A 12,658-nucleotide genomic window follows, 5' to 3' on the forward strand; every position below is an offset into this window, starting at 1 on the left:
AGATGGTACACGTGTCCTCGTCCATTCAGCGGCAACTTGAAACTGTCAGTTTTTTATAAATAACGGAGGGGTCTGTACATTATTTGTGTTTACATTTTTAGGGTTCGGTACCTCGAATGGAAAAAACGGAACCACTTTGTAATCTGTCCGTCTGTCTGTCAAAACCCTTTTTCTCAGGAACGTGTGGAGCTATCAAACTGTAATTTATACCAAATACAAAATGTGTATGTGATATAAATTACAGTTGAATTGTGCAAAAATTATTATAATTATTATTTACTAGCTTTTGCCCGCGACTCTCACTGCGCTGAATTAAAAAAAGGCTGCAAAGTATGTCATGTGTTACTAGAGATTATGTACTATGTCTAATTTCAGTAAGACAAGGTTTTTTGAATTACATTTGGAATTCTGAATATTCAACGACGAGACCGTGTGGCCTAATGGATAAGGCGTCGGACTTCGGATCCGAAGATTGCAGGTTCGAGTCCTGTCACGGTCGATAACCTTTTTTGGTAAACTTATCTATGTTAGTACACATTTCAAATATTTCCAACAAGAATTACCTGAGAAATTTGGAACTTTTGAAACTTTCATTAACACTGAAAGAAAATTGTGTTGAAAAATTTATGTACCTACTTGTCTTATATATATATATATATATATATATATATAAGCAACGTATTAAAACTTTTCGAAATAATTAATAACTTTCCTAAATTGAAACTGTTTAAGCCTCAAGCAAGCTAGCCTTTTTTATCGCTGAGAAATATACCCAGCATTTCTTGAGGCTTACTTCGACTAAACACCACGGTGGCCGCAATGGGTGATCAGAGCCTCCATGATAGGTTAGTGCAAATTGGTTGCCTTTACACATATCTTTGAATTATGGTAACATAAAAAAATATTTCTTTCAGTGTGCGCAATCGAATTGAATTAATTATTTAATTATATATAATATGTGTAAAAATTTAATTAATATATAACACATTTTACGATCGCAGTCATTTACCTCTCAAAGCGTAGATACGAGTACATAATATCTGAGCTTACTCTAAGCTGTATTCGACTAAAGACATAAAGCAATAAGCATATTACGCGCATATTACCCTAGCTCACAGGAATCTTCGTTAAATCTGACAAAAGAAATATGCTTTTCAGCTTAATGTTTTTTTTTAAAATCTTGTCATATTATGTAAAATATTATTCTAATACACAATTTTATTCTATTCGAAGAAATAAAACAATGTTTTCTTTGGCGTCTAAGCTATGTAGGACGTAAAGCAAGGTAACAGGTTGTTTTAATACGTCTAAAATATTTCAGCTCAGTGTAGCCCTTTCATACAATACTAAATGTCTTGTTAATTAGTTTAAATACATAAATCCCTAGGTAGATTATAAGGTACAACTAAAACAAGGTCTTTCAACATCAGTTTATCAGAAATTTATAATAAACGACCTCACGACCGCATTAAAACATTCACAATGATGTATTAAATGTAACATTGTACATTTTAAGTGATATAAATAGGATTGACTCAGCCGTAAAAACAAAATAAAACGACTCCAACATGCCTAAAAGTCTTTTATGGGAACTCATTAAAACTCTTTCGAAAGAATTAAAAGTTATAAAATGTAAGTAAACAATTGGGTAAAGGACAACTAACAATTTGAACATTTTACTTTAAAATACTTTCGAGGTTGAATTTGAAAATATTTATTAATTACTTTTCAAAGCGAATAAATAACTTAATCTATTTTAAGTAATATTTAAATATTTGAGTCGTTACTTAAAGAAAAGAATCTAGTCCTCTCAAAGCCCCAGAGCAATCAGAATATCTCCACCCAATTCTGTTTTTAAACATCCAGTAGCACTCACTTTCACTTTTTACCGCGAGCGTAATTTATTCAAAGTGATACAGGAAGAAAAAATATAAATTCAATTAAGGTTCACCCTTCCACCCTTAAACTACCTCAAAAGGAATCCCTATAGCAAGTGTAGTTAACAGGGTTTAGAACTTTACTAACCGACGCAGACAAAAAAATACTAGATCTTTTACTTCTGATTCTGCTTAGTACCTATATTCAATTTTAATTTAACTGTTTTTAGAAGGATTTTTTTCAAGCAGTAGTAGATGGTACACGTGTCCTCGTCCATTCAGCGGCAACTTGAAACTGTCAGTTTTTTATAAATAACGGAGGGGTCTGTACATTATTTGTGTTTACATTTTTAGGGTTCGGTACCTCGAATGGAAAAAACGGAACCACTTTGTAATCTGTCCGTCTGTCTGTCAAAACCCTTTTTCTCAGGAACGTGTGGAGCTATCAAACTGTAATTTATACCAAATACAAAATGTGTATGTGATATAAATTACAGTTGAATTGTGCAAAAATTATTATAATTATTATTTACTAGCTTTTGCCCGCGACTCTCACTGCGCTGAATTAAAAAAAGGCTGCAAAGTATGTCATGTGTTACTAGAGATTATGTACTATGTCTAATTTCAGTAAGACAAGGTTTTTTGAATTACATTTGGAATTCTGAATATTCAACGACGAGACCGTGTGGCCTAATGGATAAGGCGTCGGACTTCGGATCCGAAGATTGCAGGTTCGAGTCCTGTCACGGTCGATAACCTTTTTTGGTAAACTTATCTATGTTAGTACACATTTCAAATATTTCCAACAAGAATTACCTGAGAAATTTGGAACTTTTGAAACTTTCATTAACACTGAAAGAAAATTGGGTTGAAAAATTTATGTACCTACTTGTCTTATATATATATATATATATATATATAAGCAACGTATTAAAACTTTTCGAAATAATTAATAACTTTCCTAAATTGAAACTGTTTAAGCCTCAAGCAAGCTAGCCTTTTTTATCGCTGAGAAATATACCCAGCATTTCTTGAGGCTTACTTCGACTAAACACCACGGTGGCCGCAATGGGTGATCAGAGCCTCCATGATAGGTTAGTGCAAATTGGTTGCCTTTACACATATCTTTGAATTATGGTAACATAAAAAAATATTTCTTTCAGTGTGCGCAATCGAATTGAATTAATTATTTAATTATATATAATATGTGTAAAAATTTAATTAATATATAACACATTTTACGATCGCAGTCATTTACCTCTCAAAGCGTAGATACGAGTACATAATATCTGAGCTTACTCTAAGCTGTATTCGACTAAAGACATAAAGCAATAAGCATATTACGCGCATATTACCCTAGCTCACAGGAATCTTCGTTAAATCTGACAAAAGAAATATGCTTTTCAGCTTAATGTTTTTTTTTAAAATCTTGTCATATTATGTAAAATATTATTCTAATACACAATTTTATTCTATTCGAAGAAATAAAACAATGTTTTCTTTGGCGTCTAAGCTATGTAGGACGTAAAGCAAGGTAACAGGTTGTTTTAATACGTCTAAAATATTTCAGCTCAGTGTAGCCCTTTCATACAATACTAAATGTCTTGTTAATTAGTTTAAATACATAAATCCCTAGGTAGATTATAAGGTACAACTAAAACAAGGTCTTTCAACATCAGTTTATCAGAAATTTATAATAAACGACCTCACGACCGCATTAAAACATTCACAATGATGTATTAAATGTAACATTGTACATTTTAAGTGATATAAATAGGATTGACTCAGCCGTAAAAACAAAATAAAACGACTCCAACATGCCTAAAAGTCTTTTATGGGAACTCATTAAAACTCTTTCGAAAGAATTAAAAGTTATAAAATGTAAGTAAACAATTGGGTAAAGGACAACTAACAATTTGAACATTTTACTTTAAAATACTTTCGAGGTTGAATTTGAAAATATTTATTAATTACTTTTCAAAGCGAATAAATAACTTAATCTATTTTAAGTAATATTTAAATATTTGAGTCGTTACTTAAAGAAAAGAATCTAGTCCTCTCAAAGCCCCAGAGCAATCAGAATATCTCCACCCAATTCTGTTTTTAAACATCCAGTAGCACTCACTTTCACTTTTTACCGCGAGCGTAATTTATTCAAAGTGATACAGGAAGAAAAAATATAAATTCAATTAAGGTTCACCCTTCCGGACGAGATTAAATTGTTTAGCTGATTCCAGATTAAGCCGCTCATTCCCCCGTATACTAAAAATATTCCATTTATATATCACTAGCTTTTACCCGCGACTCCGTCTGCGCGGAATAAAAAATAGAAAACGGGGTAAAAATTATCCTATGTCCGTTTCCTGGTTCTAAGCTACCTGCCCACCAATTTTCAATCAAATCGATTCAGCCGTTCTTGAGTTATAAATAGTGTAACTAACACGACTTTCTTTTATATATATAGATAATAGATGAAGGTACATCGTGGTATTACCAAAATATAAAGTTAAACTACTCTTACCGTAAGATGGCATTAGTAAAAGTTAAAAATTGCACGCCGTTAACTCTTTTTAATAAAAAATTAGGTATGAGATTAAATTAAAATTTCGATTGAAGTTGCCCGTACGACTTTAATAAAAACCCCACTAACCGTCTCTTAAAATACGCCTTTACTAAAAACAGATTTTCTTTTGTAAGCAATTTCAATTTCCCATTTTTTACAATAAAATGTTATTTAATAAAACTGTCTACGCCAGTTCCTAACAGCAAATTTCATTTAATTTCTATAAATTTCGCATAATTCATTTGGAAATTCTTAGTATAATCACCAGCTAGTTGATTTGTTCTGTTTAATCTCCCTTGTTATTTATTTATTAAATATTTTATTGAAACCCTACAGTCTTTCCAAATATTTTAGTTTCAGAAATTTTCTATAAGTTTAACTAAAAACTAAAATTTTATTCAAACAATCTTAGTTGTAGAATATACATGAAAATATGTATATGTAGGCAACACAATGCAATCTAAATACGCTTGTAACAGTTCCGGACAATACAACGTAGAGGCGTAGTACGGACATTGCCTATTGCTTACTTCAATTCCCTCTTGTATTCCTACACTGAAGCATACAATGTTACGTAATTTAAATTCACTTATATTCTAAGTTTTGTTTTGACAATTATAAATCCGTTTTCGGTTATATATGGATCAAAACTTTAACATTTTCCTTATTGTTCTCTGTTAAAAATAGAATTAAAAATATGTTTTTGTTCAGATGTTTCAAGAGTGGAAACATACGGTACTGAAAAGCTGTGTATAGCAACATATTTTTAAATGGCTGATATATTTCGCACATATTTGCTATTCAATTTTATTGAGGTCTCTTTTTTCTTTTATTTTAAACGATGTATTAATTTATCAACTTATATCAACTTTATAGGTAGAACTGGACAGACCACTGTTTTTACTGAGACAAATATATAGTACCAAGCATTACTAAAATATTATTATTTCAATAATTTGAATTATAAATCATTTGAAAACATACTTTAATAATTTCGAGAATTGCTAAACGAAATTAAAATATTATTTTTAAAAACCTATTAATTTTCAGAGTACTTCTAAATATAGACTTTTCGTACCACGAAATAAATGATGAACAATTTTTAAATTTTCGCTATAAAATGTAAAAAACATCTGCTGAACTCAATTCCATTTTCTATTTCATATTTCACAATCTTTATTTGAATCAGCTGAAAACCGTCCGCCGATTTCCCGGCAGCTGGCAATTTTGTGAGTTAATTCAAGGCTTTGTCTGAAATACGAGGGCGGGAAAAATAAATTGTGTGAAACTAATACATCTAAATTAAAAAAGGATCCGTTAAAGTAATTGTGGATTTTGTTCTGTAGGCCTAAACTATAAGATATAATAGATTTTAGATGAGAATAATAAAGAAGCGCGTAATATCCAGTATCCATTATCTCTAGTCGCACACACTGTTGCTCAAAGTTTAAGTAACCTATATCTATCGATACAATTAATAAAATTTGAGTGTGAAAATGTTGTATACATATGTTGCGTTGCTTTTAACAAAAGAACAATTTATTAAATTTACGTACGTCTGTCTATCTTTCTGTTAGCAAATCTGCGTTTTTCCGGGTGATCTACGGTATTACAGAACCGATTTTGACGGAACTTTTAATGGAAGGAGGTTATGTGTGCAAGAGTAACATAGGCAACTTTTTCCTTTTGTATTTTAAATCCGCACTGATGAAATCGCCGGCAACCGCTAGTCTACATTTATGGTTGGTTTCTGAGACCAAAAGCCTTATGTAAAACATATTGTTATCTCTGTTTTGTCAAAGATTATGATACGTTTAATCTAGGGAATTTGGTCTCAGTCACAGAAACTTCAGATTACTCGCATAAACAATCCAAGTACGGCTTTTAAAATACATAAATGTATATTGTTTATATTTGTTTCAAGTTTACAGTACATTTCTTTTATATTGTCAGATCAGCCACGAAGATTTGTCTTAACATTTTAGTAAATAGACTTTTAATATGTTTGAAAATTGAAATAATATTCCTTAGATTTTATACCTAGATTAGAAATTGATTATTCAGTTTATAATAGAACTTCGTCTACTTAACTAATTAGAAAAAAAAATACAATAAAGGCCAAGGAGCGATTAATATTCGGGTATAAAACGTGAAGTAAAATGTATCATATTTGGGTTTAAATAATTCAGTTCAAGTTATACTCTACAATGACTAATAATACAGTATCATTTTTTATACAATATTTACAGTTTTTTCTACAATTAGTAAAAGTTTGAAAAAAGTAAGCCATAGTCGGAACAAAATTTGAAACAGTGAAGAACAATGAAGTACAAAGTAGCGAACTGTAATTTATCATTGTCTAACCTACATCAATAAGGGCTACGAAAAATTTTTCATAGTTGCCAAGTAACAATAAATTTTTCACAAGTATAAAACTTTTATCATATCGTATAAAAGTATATTTTTAACCGACTTCAAGAAAAAGGAGGTTATCAATTCGACTGTAATTTTTTTTATGTGTTACCACGTAATTCCGCCCCTGGTGCTCCGATTTTTATATAATTCGATTGTTATCGAAATCAGTGCTAGCAGATTTGTCCAATTTTTTAATAAATTTTTAAAATAACTAGAAGACTAGTTGATTTTGAGTTTAACTTCAAAATGCGTTGCGAAAAGTAAGGACTTTTTTGCATACGTCGGCTAAACTATAGGAACTTCAAATAATTTGACCTAATGAGAATTCATAAGCATTACATAAACAATTCCTATTAACAAATGAAAGATCATCTTACATTCTCTTGCATATTAAAAATTAAAAAAAAATGAATTAGCAAGCAAGTGAAACTATGTTAGTTATTAAAATAAAACTTTAATAAAAACTCGTTGAAAGTCCCGGAAGACTCCAGCGGCCTGATCCTCAATCAGCGAAACAATTTTAACTCGCCCGGAAGAGTAGACCTTACTTAATTAATTTTTATTTTTTCTTCTTGCAGTATTACTTTTTTATTTACAATTTAAATAAAAATGATGATAACAGTGTGATCACAAAGTTTTTAATACGGTGATTGTGTAAGACCGATTTAATAGTTGCCAGTTTACCTTTGATGTCTTAGACCAAAATCTCCGAGTAAATATATCTTCATACCTATCATTATCTTTGACAAAAGAGAGATAACAATGTTTTAAATGGTCAGTCGAGTAAATGAGTTTCATATTATTAACTCTGTGGTTTTGTTTTTCAGAATAAGGATTACTTTACGTTTTTGTACCGACAGTAGAACTGAGATGGTATACCTACCTCCACCTCTATCTTTATATATAAAAGAAAGTCGTGTTTGTTACACTATTTATAACTCAAGATCGGTCGAACTGATTTAGCTGAAAATTGATGGGGAGGTGGTAGCTTAGAACTAGGAGACGGACATAGGAACTTTTTTATCTTGTGTGCATTTTTTTTATTCCGCGCGCACGGAGTCGCGGGTAAAAGCTAGTTTAATATGGAAAAACGTTCTTTTTCTACTTCCTTATATTTTATTTAAAGGTTGGTTTTACTTATAAAGGCTGCAGCGGTGGCGCTCCAATGGATCACATCATTACTAATTCCACGGATCACAAATTGAATTTCTTTATCCGGTCAAAGATAATTCGGCCTCGATTTCAGAATTCTTAATTTATCCCAAACGTAACTACGAAGAATAAATTACGAAATAATGTGAGAATCCATTGCTGTTATGCTTATGTTTTCGAATTTTACCTTAGAAAATGTTATGGACACGTCACTTTTAGATTTATTATAATCTATTCGAATCTTTTCTCAAATATTCGGAGTAGGATTTTTCTCTACCTAACTATCCGATTTCTGGAAACTTCTTTTAGAGGTACATGCCTTTCGAATCCTTTTGGACCATCAAGAATTATTTGAACCACCTTGGTTGCTAGAATAATTTAAAAAAAAACTTTAAATTATACTAAAACACGTTTTGACACAATTCATGTCATAATATCATTAAAGTCATTTATAATGTAAATGTTTAGTCAAAGAAAACTCTACTGAAGTTTATTCTTCCAACTTTTGTTGCGATTTTTAATTTAAAAAAAAACTGTGTTTTTTTAGCAAAAGCAGTATTCCTCTTTGTGAAAGTTTTTCAATTAAGCCTCGCACGCACATGCCGGCTTCACAGCTTTGATGAAAATAATTAAGAAATGTTTGAACTTTTTTAAGATATAATTTTCAACAAGCATGATTTTTTTTATGAGTGCCGCCCAACTGTTTCGCCTCGCAAGGGATAAACAGAAATATGGAGAACTGACCGCCAACCTACGCTAGTCGGAGAGGTACCTCAAGAAGATGATTTTTTTGGAATAAATGCGAATGTTTAGATGGATGGATGGATGGATGTTTGTTAGAAGACAATTTGGCACAGTTGTAGAACATAGTTTGGAAGAACACGTAGGCTATTCACATTTATAATGCCACTAGTTGTCGCCCACCACTTCGTCTGCGCGGAATCAAAAAAAACGTATATATATATATATTTTTTTTTTCAAAACAGACGGCTGATTGTCTAGTGTGCACATCCACATCCAACTCGACTATTTAATTGTGCCAATGTGTACAGTACAGTCCGACCCGATCAAAATATTGGGCGATAAAAAGTCTCTAGTCTGTGCGGACTCTAAAAAAATTAGATCGATTTAGGTAATACTAATAACTTTCGGAAATAATTGATTACAAAAGTAATAAAACTTGCTATCCGTTTAGAGTCCAACTATTGTGGTGTTAAATTATGAAAATTTATAATTTGCTAGAGGAAAATCTCTAGAGACTCCGTAATTTTGCTGTACCAACTATTCCTAAAGGATTGTACACATTAAGTACAGATTTTTTTCATTTTTTTTATTTAATCCCTAACTCTTGTTTTATTTGCAACGTCCAAATTAAATAAACACAGGAAAATCGAATTCATACGGGACATCACATCAATCAAGGGGGATATTAAGATCAATGTCTTTCACATAATTAAAATTCTATCATACTATCAGAGTTGATATTAATAAACTCATCAAATACAAAAGAAATACATTGCTTTTCAGTTTTTTTTTTAATTTATTAAGAGTTCGTAAGTTCACAAAAGCATATATATTGATTGCATTATCGCATATTTTTTTATATATTTTTAATATGGATTAATTACCAGATATGTCCCAAGTGTTGTATGAAAATATCTTTGTTTCTTCAGTATTATTACTTCAGATCGCGAGGTATGAGTTCAATGTCAACATTGGCTGGCCTCACTTGCATACTCTGTTTACCGTATTTGATTCCTTCTACACCAATGTGGGTTTTAACAGTAAAGTGACGTAACAAGTGAACTAAACCTGCTTTTACTTGTAGAGTCGCATATCTGACACCGATGCACAATCTCTTACCTTCACCGAAAGGCATATACATATTATTAGGTAACTTGTGCCGATTTTCAGGTGAAAATCTATCTGGATTAAAAACTTCCGGATCAGAGAAAAGTTTTGGGTCATGATGGACTTCAAATATAGGAGTAAATATCTTCGTTCCTTTTGAAACTCTTATGTTCCCAGTAGGCAATACAGTATCCTTAACGCACTGTCTTGTCAAAAAACCAATCGGTGGATACATTCTTAAAGCCTCATTATACACCATGTCTAAATACTCCATCTCTTGGATAGAATCATATGTCATTGTGTTATTATATTTCTCAAACGAATTGTCGATTTCTTCGTGAACACGTTTCAGTGGCTCTGGATTCTTGCCCAACTCTACTAGCGTAACAAACATAGCAGAAGCGCTGGGTTCACTCCCGGCGAGAAAGAAGAAGAACGCTTGAGCTGCTAATATCTCATCACTTGGTTCTATTTCTAAGCCAGTGTCACGGTCCTTCAACGTACCCTTATTTATCAAACCAACACATAAATCTGCAAAATCATGTTTTTTAACGTTCTCTGCTTCTCTTTTCCGAATCACTTGCTTTATAGCTGATATGAAGAATTCTTCGTGTTTCTTAAATACTTTGATTCCCAATAGTTTAAATAATCTATAATTGAGAGAGCCGATGGCAAATTGGATGTTACGTATAGTATTCATTTTCATGCTTTCAACAGCCATTGCAAGGAAAGGTGAATCAAAAATGGATTCGTTTCCTATACCAAAGACGGCAGCTCCAATAGCGGCATTACAGAAAGTGGTAAGCGTATGTAAAGTGTCCTTCTTTAATAGTTCTGGTCTCTTATTCAAGTAATTTACAAAATCTACGGCACTACGATCTAATATATAATACATGCTTTTCAATTTGGTTGCCGTAAAGAGTGGTGTCATATTCTGACGCATGATCTTCCATCTATTACCATTCATAAAAAGAACATTATCGCTTAGCTTGTCATCTTCATTCATTTCAAATCCTCTGTGATTGAATGCGTTGAAATCAATATTTAAAACATGTTGCACGTTGAGTGGATCTTTGACGTAGAGTGCAGGAGCCAGAAAGGACCCGACACCAACTGCAGGCTCATTAGGATACATTTTATATATATCATTGAAAATTTCAAACAGCGCTCGTTTTGATGTTACAAACTCTCCCATAGGACCGAAAACTTTGTTCTTCGGGTGGAATTTGATACCACGTTTTTTCCAATACGTTTCATTGTACAATCCAATTAAATAATAAATTGCCCATAAAGCACCTGATATAATTAAAATTGTTGAAATCATATTGCTTACTTTGCTTACACTGACGTCGGATATTCTGTATGCTGTACTGTTTTGACTACGGTCTTTGCAAAGCACTGGCTACAAAAACAACGCGCTACTCATTAAATATGGTACGTTATCTATGAACAACGTGAATAGCAAAAGTTTATCTAAATGTGCTTCTATATAAGATGTTTGTTATATTATTTATACTGTAGACTAACTGTTTTACGCGACATCTCACTGTTAGTCCTTTTGTACACAAGACAAGTTAAATATGCGAAACTAATGTTGTATCCTTGCATCGCGTGAATCGCGTTGCGCACTCTTACACAAGGTTCAAGCGTACCGTCATAGCGACTACATGTACATAACTGTATAGATTTGCTCCGCCATCTTAAAAATTGCAGCGAATTCTCTTACGATGATCTTGACAATCAATTTGCGTGCGATTAATTTTGGCTACTATAAAACAGAATGTCGAGGACTTGCGCTGTATCACATATGACATTACATTGCGTACGTCGTTGCGCATGCGTTGTGTACTAAGGAAATTATCACAATTAAGTATTTGAAGTAGCAAGTCGAATTTTAAGGTTAGAATAATTTGTGTGTGATAATTTAAGAAATCAAAATATCCGACTGGTCCCTTATGAGACTTGGGGAAGAGATACGAATCGCAAGATACACATGTTACAAATGTGTTCCATTGTTTAGGCTCCAGGCGTTCACAATGAAATTCGATAAATGTTTTTTTTTTGCTATTATGTACAGACAGTCCAATTTCTTCAATTATATAGATATAAATAATAATAGTGTTTATCTTTATAACTTTTAAATATGTTTCGGACACCAGATTAAGTTTGGAGTTACTCGTTTTTTATCTGTAACATCACACAAAGGTTACAACAACTATCTTATGATGAGTCCTGCGCTCAATTTCTTGAATGTTGTATCACGATGACTAGTGGAACTTCGTCAACGCCGATTACCTATTGCTATCGGAACGAGGAATTCGATAACACTTGCTGTAAATAATCGGAAACTGTGTTTTTGAGATTATATTTACAAAAGGCAATGATTGTTTTCTTAGTTTCAGAAAATTTAAAAATTAAAGTGAAATTTTACTTTAATTTTGTTATACCGCATACTGTGGAAGGCTTTGGGGAAGGTCTATCTCCAGCAGTGGGCAGATAAAGGCTGATGATGATGATTACGTTTTTGAAAAAGTTCAGTTACGGCAAAGAAAATTAGCGATACTAAATACCATAAAACTATTTCATCCAGATCCATTCAGCCGTTCTAAGTTACGCAGTAACAAACATACATTCAAACTTCGATATTAATAATGTCATTAAGATAAAGAAATTAATAAATATTTAAAATATAATGTTTCGATTGTTCATCATGAGACAGCAGAAAAGGTAATATAAATCGACTAGTTATTTTTAAGCTGATCTTTTTTATAAAAAATCGTAATGGCAAACGGTTGCAAGT

General features: G+C 32.0%; 1 protein-coding gene and 2 non-coding genes across 3 annotated transcripts; 2 read left to right on the forward strand and 1 right to left on the reverse strand.

Annotated features, from left to right (window-relative positions):
- The first annotated feature begins 426 nt into the window (after window positions 1–426).
- Trnar-ucg lies at window positions 427–499 on the forward strand. The gene has a single exon. It is a non-coding gene; the product is annotated as a tRNA-Arg (tRNA).
- A 2,057-nt stretch (window positions 500–2,556) lies between these two features.
- Trnar-ucg lies at window positions 2,557–2,629 on the forward strand. Its single transcript has one exon. It is a non-coding gene; the product is annotated as a tRNA-Arg (tRNA).
- Window positions 2,630–9,648: 7,019 nt separating this feature from the next.
- On the reverse strand, window positions 9,649–11,232 carry LOC106711024 (cytochrome P450 6B5). The gene has a single exon (XM_014503236.2). It carries the CDS (start codon window positions 11,180–11,182, stop codon window positions 9,686–9,688), a length of 1,497 nt encoding a protein of 498 aa, XP_014358722.2. The 5' UTR covers window positions 11,183–11,232; the 3' UTR covers window positions 9,649–9,685.
- Window positions 11,233–12,658: the final 1,426 nt, after the last annotated feature.

Source organism: Papilio machaon, chromosome 3, assembly GCF_912999745.1.
Source record: "Papilio machaon chromosome 3, ilPapMach1.1, whole genome shotgun sequence".
In the NCBI taxonomy this organism is placed as follows: Eukaryota; Metazoa; Arthropoda; class Insecta; order Lepidoptera; family Papilionidae; genus Papilio; species Papilio machaon.